The sequence below is a fragment of the Camellia sinensis genome, chromosome 4, assembly GCF_055761805.1.
Source record: "Camellia sinensis isolate YWXY chromosome 4, ASM5576180v1, whole genome shotgun sequence".
NCBI classification, from domain to species: domain Eukaryota; kingdom Viridiplantae; phylum Streptophyta; class Magnoliopsida; order Ericales; family Theaceae; genus Camellia; species Camellia sinensis.
The window spans coordinates 169,434,851-169,455,907 of NC_138964.1; the positions used below are offsets into that span (position 1 = coordinate 169,434,851).

General features: G+C 37.3%; 1 protein-coding gene and 2 long non-coding RNA genes across 3 annotated transcripts; all 3 read left to right on the forward strand.

The window, feature by feature from the left end:
* Positions 1-2,929: 2,929 nt before the first annotated feature.
* LOC145823184 (uncharacterized) lies at positions 2,930-5,137 on the forward strand. Its single transcript, XR_014365432.1, has 2 exons — positions 2,930-3,081; positions 4,911-5,137. It is a non-coding gene; the product is annotated as an uncharacterized LOC145823184 (long non-coding RNA).
* Positions 5,138-7,318: 2,181 nt separating this feature from the next.
* Positions 7,319-9,785, forward strand: LOC114298636 (putative UDP-rhamnose:rhamnosyltransferase 1). Its single transcript, XM_028243248.2, has one exon. The coding sequence runs from the start codon at positions 8,196-8,198 to the stop codon at positions 9,645-9,647; it is 1,452 nt and encodes a 483-aa protein (XP_028099049.2). The 5' UTR covers positions 7,319-8,195; the 3' UTR covers positions 9,648-9,785.
* A 10,416-nt stretch (positions 9,786-20,201) lies between these two features.
* Positions 20,202-20,523, forward strand: LOC145823186 (uncharacterized). The gene is made up of 2 exons (XR_014365435.1): positions 20,202-20,399; positions 20,442-20,523. It is a non-coding gene; the product is annotated as an uncharacterized LOC145823186 (long non-coding RNA).
* Positions 20,524-21,057: the final 534 nt, after the last annotated feature.

Genomic DNA, 21,057 nt, shown 5'->3' on the forward strand with positions numbered 1-21,057 from the left:
GTGTTTTCACCAAGAGAGTTAACTCTTCGCTGACCATCAAAGGCAAAATACGACGGCGTTCTGAACCGGGCCATACAAGTGGCCTGTCGTTTTACCTCTTTATTCTCCATGGAGGTAGCCTTCCGTTTCAATTCTTTGTTCTCTGCTTTCAGCGCGCAAATCTCCGCTCGTGCATCCTTATACATATGCTGAAGCAAAGTGAGTTGGGCGTTAACCCGGTGTACCTCACACGTCTTGTTTTGCAGACGGTGAGACAGGTTAGTGACTGTAGCCACTGTCTCCATACACGACTTCAACGTGTAGTGGTTGGCCTCAATATCAGTTTGAGCAGCCATCACTTGCTCAACTGTTAGTGTAGGAAGACTAGGATGAGTAAGAGCAGAGGCACTTGGCCCAGAGGAGCTCGATGGATCATTAAGATTTGGAAAGAGAGAGAGGGGGTGAGACGAAGCCATGTATGGAAAGAGAGAGGAAAGAAGGGAGTCGCAGAGAAATGGCAAAAAATAGAAGATGAAGAGAAGAAGGGGACGAAAGATTGATGGAGAAGAGACAGAAGAAGAGAGTCATTGAGAAGAAGAGAAAAGAGTGATGAAGAAGAAAAAGACAGAATGGAAGAAGACAAAGAGGAAGAGAGAGCCGAGACGAGCTTGCAAATCGAGGAGGCTTACTTTTGTCGGCCAACTGACGCAAAAGCAAGCCCGCGTGTCAAACGCGGTTTTCGAAGGAAGAGAAAGAGGCGGGAGAGTTGTATGCATATATGAATTGTATATCTATGTATTATATATATTTGTTTACATATTTGGTCACAAGAGTGGCTTGGGTTCAGTGGTTCGGTTGTTGAGAATTGAAAGGCTAAGCCTGAGGTTAGAGGTTCGAGCCCCCATAGCAACGAGTGTTTCTTTTGTTTTGTTTTGGTTTTTTTTTTTTTTTATATATATATATGTGTCTCGTATACCTATATATATATTTGTTTGAATATTTTGTCACAGGAGTGGCGTGGCTTAGTGGTTGAAAGAGCAAGAGACTAAGCCTGAGAACAGGGGTTCGAAACCTTGTATCCCCACATCCATGCATTTTGAGTGCTTCCTTTCTTTTTTTTGCGTCTTCGGGAGGAAGATATTCTTAAGACTGCGTTTCGAACGCGTTACGGCCGCTATGAACTAGTAGTGATGCCATTCGACCTAACCTATGCACCAGGCGTGTTCATGAGCTTAATGAACAACATATTCACGCTTTACCTAGATCAATTTGTGGTAGTTTTCATAGATAATATTATGGTGTATTCCGAGTCTGAAGGAGACCATGAACAACATTTGAGAATAGTACTTCAAACTTTAAGATAAGGCTAGTAAATGTGAATTCTGGATGGAGGAAGTAAAGCTTTTGGGTCACGTGGTATCTGACAAGGAAATATCAGTAGACCCAACTAAAGTAGAAGCAACGACAAAATGGAAGCAACCTAAGAACACATTTGAGATTCGTAATTTCTTAGGATTGGCCGGTTACTATCGAAGATTCATTCAAGACTTTTCAAAATTGGCCAAACCAATGACACATTTGACTCAAAAGAGGGTAAAGTTTGAATGGAACGAGTTTTGTGAAAATTCATTCCAAGAACTTAAGAAAAGATTGACGAGTGCCTCTATTCTCATAGTGCCAGAACGTGACGTTGGGTACAACGTGTATTGTGATGCTTCCAAAGAAGGTCTGGGGTGTGTATTGATGCAGAATGACAAGGTGGTGGCATATGGATCAAGGAAATTAAAGAACCATACGAAGAATCATCTCATCCATGACTTGGAGTCAGCAGCTATAGTTCACGCACTCAAAATTTGGAGACATCGTGGGACGGAAGAGTCAATATGGGAACGAGAAGATATGATACGTGCCAATTACCTTCAGCTTTTCGAGTCTAAAGGTATGAGTTAATTTCGAGGACGAAATTTTTTTTAGGAGGGTAGATTGTGAAAACCCACATTTTATTATTTTTAAAAGAAGATAAATAAATAAATAAATTAACTAATTTTATCCAGAGTCTATCTGAAATATGTATTAGTGTAAAAGTTAGTTTTAAATTAATCCAATTCAATCACTAACAAGGGAAAAAAAAAAAATAATAATAAATAAATAAATAATAATTTTGTGGGTGTTTAATATTTATTATTTATAAATTATTTTATTAAGGATTTATTTTAGAATTAGAAATTGAGCGTCCAAATAGCCTAAGGAGGTGAAATTGATAAGTTAAATTAGTTTAATTTCAAGTATTGGACCCTATGAAAGTGTAATTAAATATTCGATTCAGTTTAATAAAACTAAGGTTTGATCAATTGGGTCCGAATTGGAGTTAATTGAGTTGTGAGGTTTGATAATTTAGATTATTATGAACTAAATTTATTTATGAGGTGCTCAATTGAATATGTAATTTATAGATGAAGATTTTGAGTTTGATCTGAAATTGAAGGCCTTAAAGGTTTGAGAAACCAAAATTGATGAGCTCAATAAGTTTAATTTGATATTTGGAGCCTTTTGGGAGTTTGATTTGAAATCTGATTCAGAATGATAAAATTAAACAAAATTAATTGGGAAATCAAATTAGACTAATTAAATTATGTGGGATTTGTGATTATGTTTGATTAATTTAATTATGTGTTAATCAAGATTTATTAAAATTAAGTGTTGCTCAATTAAATTAAGCAAAAATATAAATTGAATTATGTAAGAGTCTAGAAGTGAGAGTATTTATGGGTGTGGGTGTATTGAGAAATCTACTGTGGGTGTGTGTGCATGTGAGTGATGTGCTGGAGCCTCAATGAAATGTGTTAGTGTCCATGTGCACACGTGGTGTGTAATGGAAGAATGAGGTGTATGTATTGGGCATTGTGCTGAGAGCATTTCCAAAAAAGAAATAAAAAAAAATAAAGGGTTTAAGAGTTGAGACATTGTAGAGAGAGAGAGATTTCAAAGCTTAGAATTCATGTGTTGGAAATGGTAAAGAAAGGCTAAGGAAATAGCTTGGAAAAGTGAAGAATTGAAGAGGAGTTAAGGATTTGGTCAAGGATTCATTAATTGAAGATTTTAGTAAGAAAATCCTTTCAACGCCCTCATTTCTTTTTATTAATGAAACTTTCAGATTACTTCCTTGTGATTAAAATGACTACTCATAAATAGAAATTTTATATATATGTGTAGGAATTTTGTAATAAAAATAGTCTGTTTTGAATCTGTCAAAATGTTGTCCGAATTTTTAGATAATTTTATACTCAAAATTTCAAGATGATTTCTTCTACAAAGTTGTTGATAATGATGTCTAGTTCATCCATGAATTTTGGTAACAATTTTTGAGATTTTTACGAATTTATACAAATTTTTAACTAAATCTAAAACTGTGATGAAAATAGTTTGTTTTGAATCTGCCAGAATGTTGCTTGAATTTTTAGACAATTTTACACTCAAAATTTTGAGATGATTTATTCTACAAAGTTGTTGATAATGATGTCTAGTTCATCTAGAAATTTTGGTAACAATTTTTGAGCTTTCTATGAATTTATACAAATTTTTAACTAAATCTGAAACCGTGAGACAGATTTTACCATGTATTTGAAAATTTATTTAAAATTTTATACTAAGCCAAATCTGGTAATTTCTAACTAAAAGATGAAATTTGAGAAGTCTAGTTTCATGATAAATTTTTATATTATGGGTTTGATCTATAAATTTAAGCATGGAATTGAAATAAGGAAATGTGATAAATCTGTGTCATAAAATTTCTGGGAATTTTACAGAATTATTTATAACTTATTTTTGGGAATTTATTTCTGAAAAATGACCCAAACATATTTATTGAATATTAGAACTGTATAAATAATTTATTTATAATTTTTATTACCTAAGGTATAACCTGAAAACTTCTAGACAGGTTTAAGATCATCACTTCAATTATTTATTTGGATAAAAACCAGTTATTGTGTTGGTCCAATCCATCAAATATAGTAAATTAGTAATCCATGTATGGGTGTATTGTGGTTTATTTAATATTGTGGTAGTCTAATCTTGTAAATTAAAAATCCATGCACGTGTGTGACTTTGGTGTATTTTCTTTGTATCCAAATTATTATTTCATACCATGATTTAAATAAATTGTTTATTTAAATGCTGTACATTTATTTATTATTATGTGACATGTGTAATATTTTATGTTGGGATTTTTAATGAGTTGGTATAACATCATTTGTGATTAAAAATTGGAATTATTTGTGATTAATATCAAAATTAACTGAAAGGATTAAAGGCACATACAAAGTTAACAATTGACGGTTAATACCAGTGTTCAGAGTGAGTCTTGGTTTTAAAGAGTGTATGAAATCAAGGGATTGACGGTTAATACCGGTTGTTCAAGGTGAGCCCTGGTTTTGAGAATTCTCACGTAAATTGTGTTGCGAAACTCTAAGATGGCACGGGACTTATTTGACCCCTTTTCGGTATTCGGTTTTGGAATAAGGGTGGATGTGCAGGTGGCACACAGGGAGGTTACTTACCCCTGGCAGACCGTTTCCTTGGGGTAGACCACGGATGCCACTACTTGGGTATATAACTCCGGACGTGGGCATCCCTGGTAGTTACGGTTGGTAACACTTAAAAATTTGACCGAGGGAGGGTTTCAAATTAACCGTTGCCATGCTTAGTGGTTGGTAAGTTAAATCTCTTTGGTGAGATTTCGAGTGTCACCGACTTTATTAAAATTACTGAAATTATTCTAATGGTTGTAATTTCTGTGTATAATTATATTGTTATCTCATGTTTAGAATATTATTATTTTTCTCTTAAAAAGAATGGTAGGTTAGTTACGTTTTCTTATTGTGTTGCAAAACTAATGGCATATATTTTGTTGCCCTGGTGTTTCATGCCAGATTATGTCGAAGAAGGGACTGAGGCTGAAATTGGAGCTGCTGCCAATATCGAACCTTGGCTGACTTAGAGTCAAGATTTTATCAAAATAAAATCCTGTTATCCTTTATATTAGGATTTAACTATGTTGTGACGTTGTGTGTGAACTTGTAGTTTTATTTTGTTGTTGGACTTTGACTATGTAAGAACTTAAAAGTTCCTAATTAGTAGTTAAAACTTTATCTAGTGAGTTATCGTTATTTAAATCTTATGACGTTTCAAAAAAAAAAAATTGGGGCGTCACAGGGCCTACTTAAGGCCCACTAAAAGCCTGAGTTGAGATCCAATGTCTTTTTTAGTGGAAAATAATAAAATTTTAGTAGAAAAAATTTTTAAAAACCAAAAAAAAAAGGTCAGGCCCGAGACCCGAATACCTGTGGGCCTAGGACTGGGTTTGGGCTTAATTTTTGGTCTGTGGGTTGACTCGACCCGACTCGAATTTTGACGAGAGCTCGCGAGGCCCGATATGGACCGGGTCAGGCTTGGGCCTGGGTGAGCCCAATTAGACCGGGCAAGGCCGGGCCGAATTTACACTCTAGAGGTGATGATTTCTACTATCCTTTTGAAAAATAGATTTTTAGGTCTACAAAATGTTTTGGCTAAAAGAGATTTCGGTTTGGGTTCAGAATCCCATCACTTCAGAGCTGTTTCAAGAAGGCATAACCATCAATTTCTTCTTTCGTCATTGGGGAATATTAAAGATGGGGAAATGTTTGGGGCCTCGAATTTTGAGGCTCAAATGCCTCGACTTCCCTTTTTTTTTTTTTGCTATGTTGGTTTTGGTTTTTTTGTTTTTTTGGAAGGGTGCTTATGTGTAGGGGTGTGTTAAAAAATTAGACATCCTACACCAACTCAGCCTGTGTGATTTGATAAGGTGAGTAAGTTGGGTTGGACTGGTTGGATGATAAAATTGATTGATCAGTTAGGCTGCCGGTTAAAATTTGTTAATTCCATATAATTTTGTATGAGTCCCAACTACCCAGGCTGAATTGGTGTGGGATGTCAAGGTTTTTGGCATGCCCTTACACATAACCACCCATCAAAAAAAAAAAAAAAAACCAAACCTACACCAACAAATAGAAAAAAGAAAAGAAAGGGAAGAGAGGAATTGTCGAGGCATCAATTTTATCACCCAACAAGTCCAACCCAGGCTGAATTAGCGCGAGATGTTTAGTTTTTTTGGCACACCCTTACACATAACCACCCACCCACCCAAAAAAAAAAAAAAAAAAACTAAACCAACACAAACAAATAGAAAGAAGAAAAAAAAAGGATGAGAGATGAATTGTTGAGGCATTCGAGCCTCGACAATTTGAGGCTCTTAGCATCGCTATTAAAAATGTTCTAGGATCATTTAAAAAGAAAAATGCTAGACAACCACTCTTATGAACCCATAACTTATCCTGAATGTGTTTGTGTGGTAAAAATTAAATTGATGAAATATAACGTCCACGAGTAAAATAAATTTAAACTATTGATTTCTTTCTAGATAAATTCTTGGTTGAGAAGGGGGTGGGTTTGTTTGTAGTGCTGTTGGTTTAAAAATAAGTTGTCTACACTAGTCACCTATAATTTAAGAGTTGTTTGGAATAATCTAAATAATTATGTTTTATGACTTTTTACAAAAAGATGTATAAAAAAATAAAGAGGTGATATGATCAAAAAACGATAAAAAGATAAAAAAATGTGATAATATAGATCATGCCAAACAAGTTCTTAGTCTATTTTCAAATTTGTTCAATGGTCCTGTTAAAAAATTGGAATAAACCAAACCAAAATTAAATTTGATCTACATAATTATACTTTATGACTTTTTACAAAAAAATATTTAAATTTGATCTAAATAATTATACTTTATGACTTTTTACAAAAAAATATATAAAAAAATTAGAGAGATGATATAATTGAAAAAAGATAAAAAGATAAAAAAATATGGTAATATAGATCATGACAAATAATTTCTTAGGCTTGTTTGGCATAAACTAAAAAAAGTAAAAAAGTTAAAAAGTCACTATTCTATTTAAGTCACATCATCTTATTTAAGTCATATCACTTCTCTATCAAATCACTTCAAACTCTATACCTAACCCATATTTAATAAAAAATTAAAAAATATACTCATTTAGACCATTCCACACGACCCCTAATCTATTTTCAAATTTGTCCAATGGTTCTGTTAAAAAATTGGAATAGACCAAACCAAAATTAAATTTGATTTTTGTTTCTATGTGTCATATTTCTATGTGCGGTGCACGAAAAGTACAAGATTACTTGGCCAATGGCCATCTTTACAGACGGTTACGTATCGAATTTTTCCTGCCCATCTTTACACAAGGCAGATATGATAGAGAGCTGCTGGCAATGCACTTGAAAACAAAAAAGAAAAAGACAAAACATAATAATTTTTTTTTAAATACTATTCTCTAATTAGAATTCCAGAACATTTTTCTTACACATGGGGTTACGAATGCATTTTTTCCTACCGAAGAACTCGAAGTCGAAGCTCCTCTGGTGTGCGATGAGGGGTTCATGGCTGGATTTAGGCATCGTTTGGCTAGTGGGTTAGCTTTTTAATTTTTTAAATTATTTTAGTTTAGATTAAAAAGTTTGGTTTGAGAAAAGTTTTTTGACTTTTTAATTTTTTTGTAAGAGAAGAGTGTAATGATTATGAGTTGGATGTGATATTTTGTTTGTTGTGACTAAAATAACTTATTTTGTCTTTTATAACTAAAGTAGCCAAAATAACCCATAAATCAACTTGCCAAACGGAGGCTAAGCACTAAATTTAATCATGATCAGTTTTAACTTTTTTTTTAATAATATTAGTGATTCATGTTTTGCACTATAAACATATTTATAATGAGGTGGCGCAAGTAATAGGTTTAATATAATTAAGTGTATAACTAATAAAAAATTGACACTTATGGAATTATATCATTATAAATTCAATTGTGAGAGATTTTAAAAGTCTTAAATATTTTCTTCACTTTCTGAACTAGAACTAAGACTAACCAAAATCAATCCAATGTAACTCATGTTAATTTGGATAAAAATTGCAGTTCTATTAAAAATAAATCAATAATAAATAAATAAAATTTTAACATTTAAATATAACATAAATAAATGAAAATATATTATTTAATGCAAATTAAATTTAACTCAAGTGAAAAAAGAAGTCAAAAAGCATCTATATATGGAATGGTAGCAGTGTTCTGCTTTGTAGAGTAGATCACACAACCACCTTAATTATGGAGTCTGTTGTTGTGCCTCCCTCACCAATGGCCGGTGGCGACCGGAAGCTCCACATAGTTATGTTCCCATGGCTAGCATTTGGTCATATGATCCCATTCTTAGACCTCGCCAAATTCATTGCCCAAAAGGGTCACAAGATTTCCTTTGTATCCACACCCAGAAACATCCAACGCTTGCCAAAGCTGCCTCCTAATTTATCTCCTTTCATACATTTTGTTGAGCTCCCGTTGCCCCGCGTCGACTGCCACCTCCCTGAAAACGCAGAGGCCACCATGGACGTCCCCTCCGACCATATTCCTTACCTGAAGAAAGCCTTCGACGGACTCGAGACTGGGTTGGCTGGCTTCCTTCAAGCTTCCTCACCTGATTGGATCATATATGACTTTGCTCCTCACTGGTTGCCCCCTATCGCCACCAAACTCGGCATTTCTCGTGCCTTTTTCCTAATCTTCAGCGCCTGGTTTGCGGCTTTCTTTGGTCCGGCATCGGCTTTGATCGACTGTTCTGATGATACCCCGATGGAGCCGGAGCAGTTCACTGTCCCACCTAAGTGGGTTCAATTTCCTACCAACGTAGCCTTTCGCCTCTATGAGTCAAAACGAATCCTAGCCAGTGCAACAAATAATGCTTCTGGGGTTTCCGACTCGTATCGATATGGATCGGCGGTGTTGGGGTGCGACGTCTTCGCCATACGATACTGTACAGAGTTTGAGCCCCAATGGTTGACTCTCCTCCAAGATCTTCAATCCAAACCTGTAATTCCACTCGGCCTAATGCCGCCGGCTGTGGTTGACGACAGCGGTGTCAACGAGACGTGGCTTTCAATCAGTGAGCGACTCAACAACCAAAACAAAGGCTCTGTGGTTTACGTAGCATTGGGGAGCGAAGTCATGCCGAGTCAAGAAGAAGTCACGGAGTTGGCTTTTGGGTTGGAGCTCTCTGTTGTGCCCTTTTTCTGGGCATTAAGGAAGCCGCCTGGTTGGAACAAGTCCGAATCTGTGGAGCTGCCCGATGGGTTCGAGGAGCGAACCAGAAGTCGAGGGGTAGTGTGGAAGAGTTGGGTGCCTCAACTGAAGATATTGGGACATGAATCAGTGGGAGGTTTCTTGACTCACTGTGGATGGAGTTCCGTGATAGAGGGACTCCAGTTTGGGAAACCACTTATTATGTTGCCGTTCATGGTAGACCAAGGTTTAAATGCAAGGGTACTCCATGAGAAGAAGGTTGGGATTGAGATACCCAGAGATGAAGAAGATGGGTCCTTCACGAGGAACTCAGTGGCCGACTCAATCAGATTGGTTATGGTAGACAATAACGAGGGATTAATTTATAGGAAGAAAGCCAGAAAAATGAGTGCCCTATTTGGTGACAAGGTCTTGCATGATCAGTACATGCACAATTTTGTTGAGTATCTCTCCAAAAACAGTAGATGCGTTCGCGAAGGTTGAGTTTTAAGTGGATGTTTGAGAAGATGTTTGATTTTTTTGTGTTTAAGAAGATGTTTGATTTTTTTTTTGGTAATTAGATAAGATGTTTGTGAAAGAAAAAATGAAATTATTATGAATTTGATGTGATATTTTGTCTCATTAGTTATTTTAATCTATTTTGTATTTTTGTGAATTTTAACCTAAAAATGGCTAAAATTTTTCTTACCAAACACCACTAATGTTTCATTTTATTTTTAATATTTTGTGTCTAGATGAATATTTGATAGTTAAATCTATATAACAATAGAAGACTCTTTTTGAATTCTAGTTGGGACATTTGTTCTAGATGCCACCATGGACAGTCAGGATTAGTTCAATCAATGGAGTTATTAGAAATTTATATAATAAGGGAAGGAGTAAATTTATGTACAAAGAAATTAAATACAGATGTGCATAGAAATCAAATATAAAATTAGATACAATCCTTTCATAAGGATTAGGGTCTCACATGTAGGACTTACCTCTTGTGAGAAGATTGTATCCTATTCTATATTTAGTTTCTGTATTTCTAACATTACTTCGAGGGAAAGATAGTTTTTGAAACTTGATGGGATAGATGTCATATGTGTACATTTGATGTATGTTTAGGATTGCTTTTCCTCCTAATCCAACGGTCCAAAAATATCTCTATCTAAGAAATATCAAAATAGTTAAGATGATTTCAATTTTTAATTCAACGGTCAAAAACATGAGGTTGAGATTTGTGTTGTGTCCAATGGCTTTTAAATTTTGAACTACAACCTTCTCAGAGATTCCACTGGTGTGACAAAAAGGACTTGGAGTTGGGGCTTAGTTTTTCAACAAATGTTGATTATTTTATTGATTTTGAAGATTGATTCCTAGCTCTTAAAGAACACCATTCACCATTAATCTCTCTATTTCTTTGTTTGATATATATATATATATATTTATTATCTTTCATTGTTATTTGATTTTGTTTTTTTAATAGTTTTTGATTCTCTATTTCTAGACTTTGTTATGTTATATAGTTGTTTTTCAATTCTCTATTTGTTTTGGAGATAAAATTGATTTGATGGGTTTAAGTGTTGTAAAGAGATACAAAAAAGTCTTAATTATTCATATCGTCTTAACTATTCATATCACTTGTATCTCGGACACATTTTTAGGCCGTTAGATCATGTGTTGAGAAATAATCTCAATTGTCTAAAAGTTTTTATAAGACAAATGTCTCTTAGGACCCGTGCCCTTCCTTAATTTATATTAAAGAATGACCCGTGCATAAAAATATTCGTAATCAATTTGAATCCAGTTGCTGGCTACATATTTTGTATAAACCAATTACAATTCAACGCGTGGCAAAATAAGGACAATACAGGAAGACTATTCATGTTTTCGATCGTGATCGTACGCGTGGCAGTTAGTATTGGTTCTTACAAGATCTGCGTAATACTGGATCAGCAGAGGGATGCAAAGTGATGTGGCTTCAACGGTTACTCACATTCAAATTCAAAATCAGGAGGGAAGACTAACTGAGGCAACATGATCAGCGATCATGGAGGATCAGTTCGACGGTTAGAAGTGCAGTTCGACAGTTAGAAGTGCAGTTCGACAGTTCTCCTTGAGACGTATAAATAGCAGAGAAGACCCCAGAAAAAGTCTCAGACTCAGATCCAAAAAAATCAATTTTATTCTACTTTATTTCTTTTCCAGTTTTACATTTCTTGTTCTTTACATTTCTGTACTTCAAATTCCTGCTCTGCATTTCGTTCATAGGAGTAGTTTTCAAGTAGCTTGTTGTTGTAAACCTCTACGAGGCAGATTCAGATCTTTGTAAGTCTTTCATTTTGCTTAATGAAATACAACAACTGTTCTTCATTTAATCATTGTTTGTTTAATTCTCCTAAACAAAGCCACCAGTAAAAGTTCTCTTCATTGAGACTAAAAGAACTAAAACACAATCGTCTGATAATTGGTTGGCAATTAAATTTCTGTAAGGACTGATTGATCCTTATTGGCACGCTCACGATTACAAAAATAACCTTCGAAAGCCAAAAAAGCCAACATATATTTTTGGCACGTCCGGTGGGACTCATTGAAATGGCTAGAAATACCTAATCCAGAGGATAATGTAATAATACATCCTGTGGAAACACCTATTTTATCAGAACCTATGGTCGAACAGACCAACACTTCGGAACAAGTGCTACATGTTCATAATATTGGACGAGGCCAAGGAATTGGACCATCCACTGTTCCATCTGCTCAGCCAATGAATTCATGGGGTGGCCTAGGAGATGCCATGGGACAACAGTTAATGAATACAATGGAAAGGTGGGTAACATCTTTTTTGGATCGAATGAATACCCACCAACCAACAAACATAAGACACATGGAGGAAATTTCCAATGTCCCTCAGCAAAGATTGGCTAGAGATAGACAGCCTATGCAAATTAATGGACATTCTAATGGTTAAACTAGTAATCAAAACTATGAAAGACCATCACCTTAGTCTTGGTATGAGCCTTTTTCGAGGTCTATGGCAAGTCAAAATGCCTCATTACTTAACAGTGAAGCCATGCAAACTGGTGGATCTGGCTTAGTACAAGAAAATGCCATAAGGATGGTTCCAAATCCTATGTTCGAAGCCATACCTGGCACAAGGGGGTTCACTAATCCTTTATTCGAATTTATACCCGGGGGGTTGGAAGGTTTTCCTGCAACTGGAAGAGACACAACACCTGTTCCAGCACCTTTCGCAGGTCCTTTTGCAGGACAGGCTCAAAGAGGTCGTCCATACCCTCAACAGCAGCCAGTACCACAGGGATAACTAGTCCCAAATATACCACCCTATGGACCAAGAGGACCCCAAGCACAAGGTTGTCCACCAAATCCTGTGTTTGTTCCTCCAGTAGTGGTTCAACAGGCACAAAATGTGGTCCTTAGAGACCAAATTGCTGACATTATTAGAGAGATGTGTGAACCAATGGCTCGGGGGGTTCAGACTCCTGTGTACAAGAAACCATACCCAGAATGGGTAGATAGGGTACATGAATACCCAAGAGGTTTCATGATACCAGATTTTGCCCTTTTTTATGGGAATGGAAACCAGTCAACGATTGAGCATATTGTTAGGTTCGCAGCTCAGTGCGGTGAATTTACCAATAATGACTATATGAAGTTAAGGTTATTCCTAAATTCTCTAATCGGGGGAGCATTTGCATGGTATATTAACCTTACACCTGGCTCTATCCAAACTTGGCAACAAATGGAAGAGGCATTTCGTGCCTAATTCTTCTAAACAGAGCCAGAGTTTTCTATGATAGACTTGGCAAGATTGAGTCAAAGGCCTGATGAGAAGGCTACTCAGTTTATTGCCAGATTTAAAAGAGCACGAAATAAATGTAGGATCATCTTACTAGAGCCTAAATTTGTGAGATTGGCTCAAAATAGTCTAGAGTTTAGGCTTTGAAAGAAGTTTGACTCAACTGAGTTTAGAGACTTAGTGGAATTAACCTATAAGGTGTCTAGGTATAAAGCATTACTAGAAGAAGAACAAGATCGAAGTAATGCATCATACAAGACGTATTATAGAGCTCCTAATTATGAGATTGATGCAACAGAGATTGTAGGGAAAGAACTTGTGATCTGTGAAGCATTAATTCATAAAGATACAACAATTGACCAACAGTTTAAAAAGAAAGACCTTCATAGGAAATACTCTTTCGATTTAACAAAGGCAGATGACATTTTGATCGTTTGCTTGCTGCAAATTTCCTAAAGTTACCAAAAGGAGTCAAAATTCCGTCTCCAGAGGAACTTAAAGGAAAAGTGTATTGTAAATGGCATAATTCTTGGTCCCGCTCAACTAAAAACTGCATTGCTTTTCGAGATAGGATCCAAGAGTAGATTCGAAAGGGGAGTTTAAAATTCCCAGCTAAAGCGGAAAAGGCCATGGGGATTGATACTAATCCATTCCCAGAAATTGGCGAGGTGGTAGCCAATGTTATTATGCCAGACTTCCAGAACTTGACTTTGAAAGAATTGGAAGAAGTCAATGTGCAGATGCATATGGCCAGCCAGACAACTGACAAGAAAGACAATGGGAATCTACCAATTATTGGACAAGGTTTCTCACGTCAGAGAGAAGACTCTGATGAAGAAGCACTGGATGACGATTCTTTAGAAGCAGCTGCCATGCAAAGAATGTGTCCCAGGTGTAGGCTGAGTTACAAATGGTCGAAAGGGTTTCCAATTGATGGGAAACAATATTACAAGGGTGTGCAGAGTTGTCCTAAACTAACCAGTGCTTATAACAAAATGGCATATCTGACTAGCATTAGGCAACAACCATTAATGGCTAAGCCAACACTTGCTAGAATGCATTCTAAAGGCAAGAGGCCTTTACATGAGTCCAGACCACTTAATTATTACAGAGTGGAGAGCAGTTATCCTGAAAGGAGACCGGAGAAGGGTTCGGTTTATGGCATCAAAGCCAGAGATTGGCCTCCTAGACCAGCCTCACGCAGGACAGAAAGTGGCCACCTTCATCAAAGGCCTAAGTTAGGTCCAAAACAGGAAGTCAGGGCCAAACAGTGGCCTTTATAGCCAGCTTCGAAGATGGCTTCGAAGGAGGAAATAAACAGTTCAACAGCCAGGTCAATAGGTTCGTGGGTACCTGGAGTTCCAGATTGGTTTGTTATGCAGAACAAACCTAGGGAGATATCTACCCAAAGAAATGTTATTGAAAACCAAGGTAGGATGGTTAAACCACCTTTGGTGGCTCCAAACAATTGGGTGCTGCTTAAGCACCTCGAAAACAAAAGAACCAAATATGGTTCTAGTGATTTCCAGTCCCAAAGGAGGAAGATCCAACGAAGGTACATTCAGTACCAGAAGGATATGAAAGAAGTAGGAGAAAGTTCTTCATTGGTTCAGCTAAAGAGCCAGGCAAAAAGAGAAGAAGATTCAAAATTAGATCATAATCTAAAATTGACTCTTCCAGACAAAAGGAGTTGTAGCAGGGAACAGTTGGCCAAAGTTCATTCTGAACTAAAGGCCAAGGAAAGATCAAGCTTGGTAGGGTTGGAAAAAGCTTTGATGAAAAGTGATAGTGAGATAGAAGATGAAGTCGTCCCAGGCCAAGGGAAGGGGATGGTTGAGGAAATGTTTGAAGCTTTCATGGCTGAACAAATATTTTTGGTTAGAAAACCAATAGAAACAGACCATTCGAAGGAAGTTACTAATATAGAAGTGCCAGAATGCGGCATGGAGGATGCTTCTGAAGTAATTGAACAAGTTGACCAAGAGGGAAAGCAGGTGCAGCCAGTCGTCCAATTTGGCTCGTTTCCTCCGGTGTCAGTGAATTTGGTGCTTATATTCAAGCTGAAGATGAAAACCAAGGTCAGGATATTGACCCAATTCCAGTTTCCAGTGAAGACTCACAAGTAAGTATGGTGCAAGACGAATCCGAAGCAGCCACACCTATGGAAACTGAAGACAAGAGTGAGGAAGAGGTAAGTATTAACCTCTCATACCCTTTTGAGTATCCCACGATGTCCATGACACAGCATGTCAAACCCTTGTATATCAAGGCCTTTTCGATGGAATACAGATGAATCGGGTGCTGGTGGATAACGGGGCAGCAGTAAACCTGCTTCCAAAGTCTTCATTAAAAAAACTAGGAAAGAAAAACCCCAGGCTAATCCCAACCAGTACAACCATTGCTGGTTTTGCTGGAGATAAATAGATGGCCCAAGGTATTCTGTCCATCAACCTGAGTGTGGGAACCAGGGACTGCATGATAGCATTCTTCGTTATCGACAGTAATGCTAAATATAATGCTTTACTTGGAAGAGATTGAATTCACACCAACAAATGTGTGCCTTCTTTTTTGCATCAGAAAATCATGATGGCTTTGTGCAATGGGGAGATAGAGGAGATTAATGCAGATCCCCAACCCTTCATAGCTTGTGTAGATTTCACAGAGGCCAAATTATATACTGAAGGAGTAGCACCACTCAGTATACTGAGGAAACCTGATAGTTAGGCCGATGTGTCGGCTGATGAAGAATTTGCACACCTATGTGTCCAAGAGAGTGTTGATGAAGAGTTTGCTGTTAAGGATGACAATGATGCTTGGTTGTAGGCAAAGAGATGAAGCTCAAGAAGCCAGGTGTTTGGCTCTAATTAGGTTTTCAGTATTGGATGTAAAATCAATAATCTAGAAGGTGCAAGAGCAAGAGAAAGAAGCAAAGATGATTGGTTGTAAGAAGGAACAACAACAGGTTAGATTTTTGGCCTTAGATAAATATTGTGCGTTGGACATTGAAACAAAAGTTCAGGAGATATAGGAGGAAGAAGCCTTGTGGACAAACTTTGTCTATGAGGAGGGGGGTAAAGATGTTGAATCAAAGGAGCTGAGAACAGAACAAAGCAAGGAGATTGCTTTGAAGTCAGAAGGAATCAAAGAAAGAGCATCAGTAAGTTCTCAGATACAAGACCCTTTGGAAGAAGTAAATATAGGGGGAGGTTCTATACAACGGCCCACCTATATAAGTGCTTGGTTGAATACTCTTGATAGGGACTAGTTGTTGGTTGTTTTGAAGAAGTATAAAGATTGTTTTCCATGGTCTTATAATGAACTACCAGGATTAGATAGGTCATTAGTGGAACATAGGATCCCTATGAGACCTAATTTCAAGCCATACAAGCAAAAACCAAGGAGAATGAGTCTGGAAGTGATTCAGAAAGCTAAGGAGGAAATTCTTAAACTCCTGAAGGCAGGCTTTATTAGGACTGCCAGGTATGTTGAATGGCTATCTAAAATTGTGCCTGTAGTTAAGAAGAATGGTAAAATGAGGGTATGCATCGATTTCAGAAACTTGAATCTAGCAACCCCAAAAGATGAGTATCCTATGCCTATAGTAGATTTGTTGGTAGATAGTTTAGCAGGGCATCAAATTTTATCAATAATGGATGGACACTCTGGTTATAACCAAATTTGCATTGTAGAGGAGAATGTCCATAAGACAGTATCAGATGTCCTAGGAATATTAGCACCTTTGAATGGGTTAAAATGCCATTTGACCTAAAGAATGCTGGGGCTACATATCAGAGGGCTATGAACACTATCTTTCATGACCTTATCGGAGGGTATTTAGAGTGTTATATTGATGACATTGTGGTGAAATCCTAATCCATGGAGGAACATTTGTTTCACCTAGAAGCAGCTTTCGAAAGAATGAGAAAGTTTAAGTTGAAACTTAATCCTCTTAAATGTGCTTTTGGCGTATCATCTGGAAACTTCTTGGGCTATGCAGTACACAAGAAAGGAATATAGATTGACCAGAATAAAGCCAAAGCCATCATTGAAGCCAGACCTCCATCAAGTAAGAAAGAATTACAAAAGTTCCTTGGACAAGTTAATTTTCTTCGAAGATTCATTTATAATACTGCAGGGAAAACTAAATTATTTTCTTCCTTGTTAAGGCTAAAAGATGAAGAGGAGTTTGTGTGGACAGCAGGGCATCAAACTGTTTTCGAAGGAATTAAAGCCTACTTGGCCAACCCTCCAGTGCTGATGCCACCAAAGGGTGATAAGCCTTTGAAGTTGTACATAGCTGCAGCAGAGGATTCATTGGGGGCTTTCTTAGCCCAAGACAATGAAGAAGGCAAAGAGCAAGCTGTTGATTACCTTAGTAGGTTTCTAAATTCTTGTGAATGTAAATATTCAACTGTAGAAAAGCTGCGCCTTGCATTGTATTTTGCTGCAATGAAATTAAGATACTATCTTTTGCCTACAACTGTCTTGGTAAATGCAACCATAGATTTGGTTAAATATATGTTATCTAGACCCATGTTGAGGGAAAAAATTGGCAAATGGATACTAGCTTTATCAGAATTTCATGTAGAATATGTCCCCCAAAAGGCAGTAAAAGGACAAGTTTTAGCTAATTTTTTGGCAAACCATCCATGTCAAATAGAAAGCCAAGAGATAATGGAACTTGGTATGGCTAGTGTTGAACCATGGCAAATGTGGTTCAATGGATCAAAAGCTAATGGTTTAACTGGAATTGGTATAGTAATTAAGTCACCACAAGGAGTAGAAACTACGTATGGTTTCAGAGTGAATGAAATTACTTGTTCCAATAATCAAGCTGAATATGAAGCCTTAATAATGGGACTGGAAATATTTATTGGATTATAAGCTCATGCAGTTGACATATTTGGAGATTCTCAATTGGTAGTTAACCAGGTAAAAGGGATTTTCAAATGTCAAAGTATAAGCATGTTGCCATACTATGTTGTTGCATTACATCTGCTTTCGCAATTTCAGATAGCAAATGTAACTCATGTTCCAAGATTCTTGAATAATAAAGCTAATGATGTAGCTCAGAAAACTTCGAATTTCAAGAGAAGGGATAATACTGGAAGAGATATAAGCCAAATAACATATCAGAAAGTAATACCACCCTTGAATAAAAGGAATGTGGTCCTGGAAGTCAATCATAATGACTTACAAGAACAAGATTGGAGGCATCCAATAATGCAGTATCTGGCTGGCCCATCTTCGAAAGCCAGCAGAAAGATTAAATTGCAGTCTATGCAATACATGATGTATGGTAATGCTTTCTACAAAAGGGGGAGAGATGGGTTATTGTTGGAATGTTTAGGCCTAAAGGAAGCATTGACAGCTATGACTGAGGTTCATGAAGGCATCTGCGGTGCTCATCAGCCCGGTGTGAAGATGAGATGGTTGCTTCGAAGGCATTCCTACTATTGGCCTACTATCCTTAAAGACTTCATAGAATATGCAAGAGGTTACCAGGCATGTCAAAAGCATGGCACAATAAGGCACGTGCCCATAACTGACTTGTATGCAATTGTGAAGCCTTGGCCATTTAGAGGATGGGGAAAATGCACCCACCCTCTTCGAAGCATCATTGCTTTATCTTAGTGGCAACTGATTACTTCACCGAGTGGGTCGAAGCTAAGCCATACAAGGCTATAGACCAGACTGAAGTCATTGGATTCATTAAAGACTTAATCCATAGATTTGGCATCCCACAGACTATAACTGTTGATAATGGGACTTTATTTGATGGGAAAATGATAAAGTCTTTTGTGGCAGAGTTTGTGATTAGTCTTGTTAATTCTACACCCTATTATGCATAAGCCAATGGTCAAGCTGAATCATCCAATAAGTCTTTGAAAAAAGGAATTCAGAAAGTTGTGGAAGATGATCCCAGAGATTGGCATAACTTGCTGTTGAATGTGTTGTGGGCTTATAGGACTTCACCAAGATCAAGTACAGGAATCACTCCATATGTTTTAGTGTATGGGCATGATACAGTGCTACCTGTAGAAATTAATGTTAAGTCCTTGAGGGTGAGATGCCAGGATCAGTTAAATCCTGAGCAATACCATCAGAGTATGTTCTTGGAGTTAGAAAGTATAGATGAAGCTAGAATTCTGGCATTAAATAACATTCTTTTCCAAAAGAAGAAAACAGCCAAAAACTATAATAAGAAAGTCAAACACATTGGCTTTGATGAAGGTGATTTGGTATGGAAGACAATACTCCCAATAGGGATTAAAAGCCATAAGTTTGGCAAATGGTCACCTAACTGGGAAGGACCATATCAAGTTCATAGAGTCCTGTCCTTTGGAGCATACCATTTGAGAAATTTAAATGGATATGTACATCCTAAAAAGATTAATGGCAAATATTTGAAGCCTTATTTTCCAACCATTTGGGAAACACAAGGAATAGAATAAATGCTAAGTAAAGAACATAAGGATACTCAAATAATAAATAAGAATTCTCAAATAATAAATAAGAATTTGCTTTTATAAAGAGTTAAATATATTTTGCCATAAATTGGCCCAAAAGTCAGTACAATGCTTCAGTTGTTCCTTTACAATGGATGTTTTATTTTTAAATGATGAAAACAACTGAATGGCTGTGGTCATTTCTTGCTTTCGGTCGGCCAATCCTTGATTGGTGATCTGCAATTTGGTGTTAGTTCGGTCTAAGGCCTGGTTAACTGCGGATAGCTCCTCTTCAAGTTGAGCTTTTTTCTCCAGTAGTTGAGTTCGAAATTGGGAGACCGAGGAATGTTGTTTCTTTAGCTCTGATACTTCAGTATGTACTTTGAAAACAAAGCTCTGGTCTCTCACCAATTTCTCCTCTGCGGCCTTGGTAGCATGGCAAATGTTGATGTAAAATCAATGATAGCTGCTGCCTGAGACAAGTGACCTGAGACAGTCATGTCGGATTGCTCAACAATCTTGCAGCATTAGAGGAAGCCATTTCTTATTATAGGCCTCTGTAAGGCTTCGAAAGGGATCCTCAAAAAGGATGTCAGCAGCTCCAGACAGTTGTCTAAGTCTATTGGAGGCAAGGAAGTCTTACTATTGGTGGAAGAGCTCTAAAAAATTTCTAGCAGAGAATCAGCCAGAACTAATGGCTCAGTCTCATCACTAGCCATCGGAGAAGTGAAAGGTATGTCGAAGAGACTAGCTAGTCTAGCTTCGAAGATGTCTACCTCATCCATGGGCGTGTGTAGAAATTTAATGTATAAAGAGAAAAAGAGAATTGTATTATTGATTGATGTTTGTAATTGTTGAATTATTGAATGCTACAATGATTCCTATATATAGAAGAGTAGGTGGTAGTAGGTGGTAGATGGAGTAGGTAAAGTGGAGGTGGTAGGTGGAGTAGGTGAAGTGGAGGTGGTAGTGGTGTAGTGGGTTTAGTGGAGTAGGTGAGGTGGTAGTGGTGTAGTGGGTTAGGTTTAGTGGAGTAGGTGAGGTGGTAGTGGTGTAGTGGGTTAGGTTTAGTGGGTGAAGTAGGTGATAGGTTTTAACAGCCCCCCACAAACTCAAGGGGGATAGGAACTAACCAACTTGAGTTTGGAGAGAGTAACAAAACAAGAAAATACATAAAAAATAAAAGAGGATAGGAGACACTGTATGGTCGTGTCAGACCGTTGTAGAAGACCGATGTAGAAGACACTGGCTCGTGTCGGACCGATGTAGAAGACAGTTTATGGGGTCATGTCGGACCGTTGTAGAAGACAGTTTACGGAGTCTTGCTGGACCCTTGTAGAAACTAACCGGAATCAATGTCGGGACAGTTTACAGAGTCTTGTCGGACCCATGAAGGAGCTAACAGGAATCAATGTCGGGACAGTTTACAGAGTCTTATCGGACCCATGAAGGAGCTAACCGGAATCAATGTCGGGACAGTTTACAGAGTCTTGTTGGACCCATGAAGGAGCTAACCGGAATCAATGTCGGGACAGTTTACAGAGTCTTGTCGGACCCTTAAAAAGTCGCACCCTCAAAAGGTGTGCCCAATTTTTCAAAAAAGGCGTGCCATCAAAAGGCGTGCCCAATCCATAAAAAA

Coding starts and splice junctions, on each gene's coding strand:
- LOC114298636 (XM_028243248.2), top strand. CDS start 8,196: ATGGAGTCTGTTGTTGTGCCTCCCTCACCAATGGCCGGTGGCGACCGG.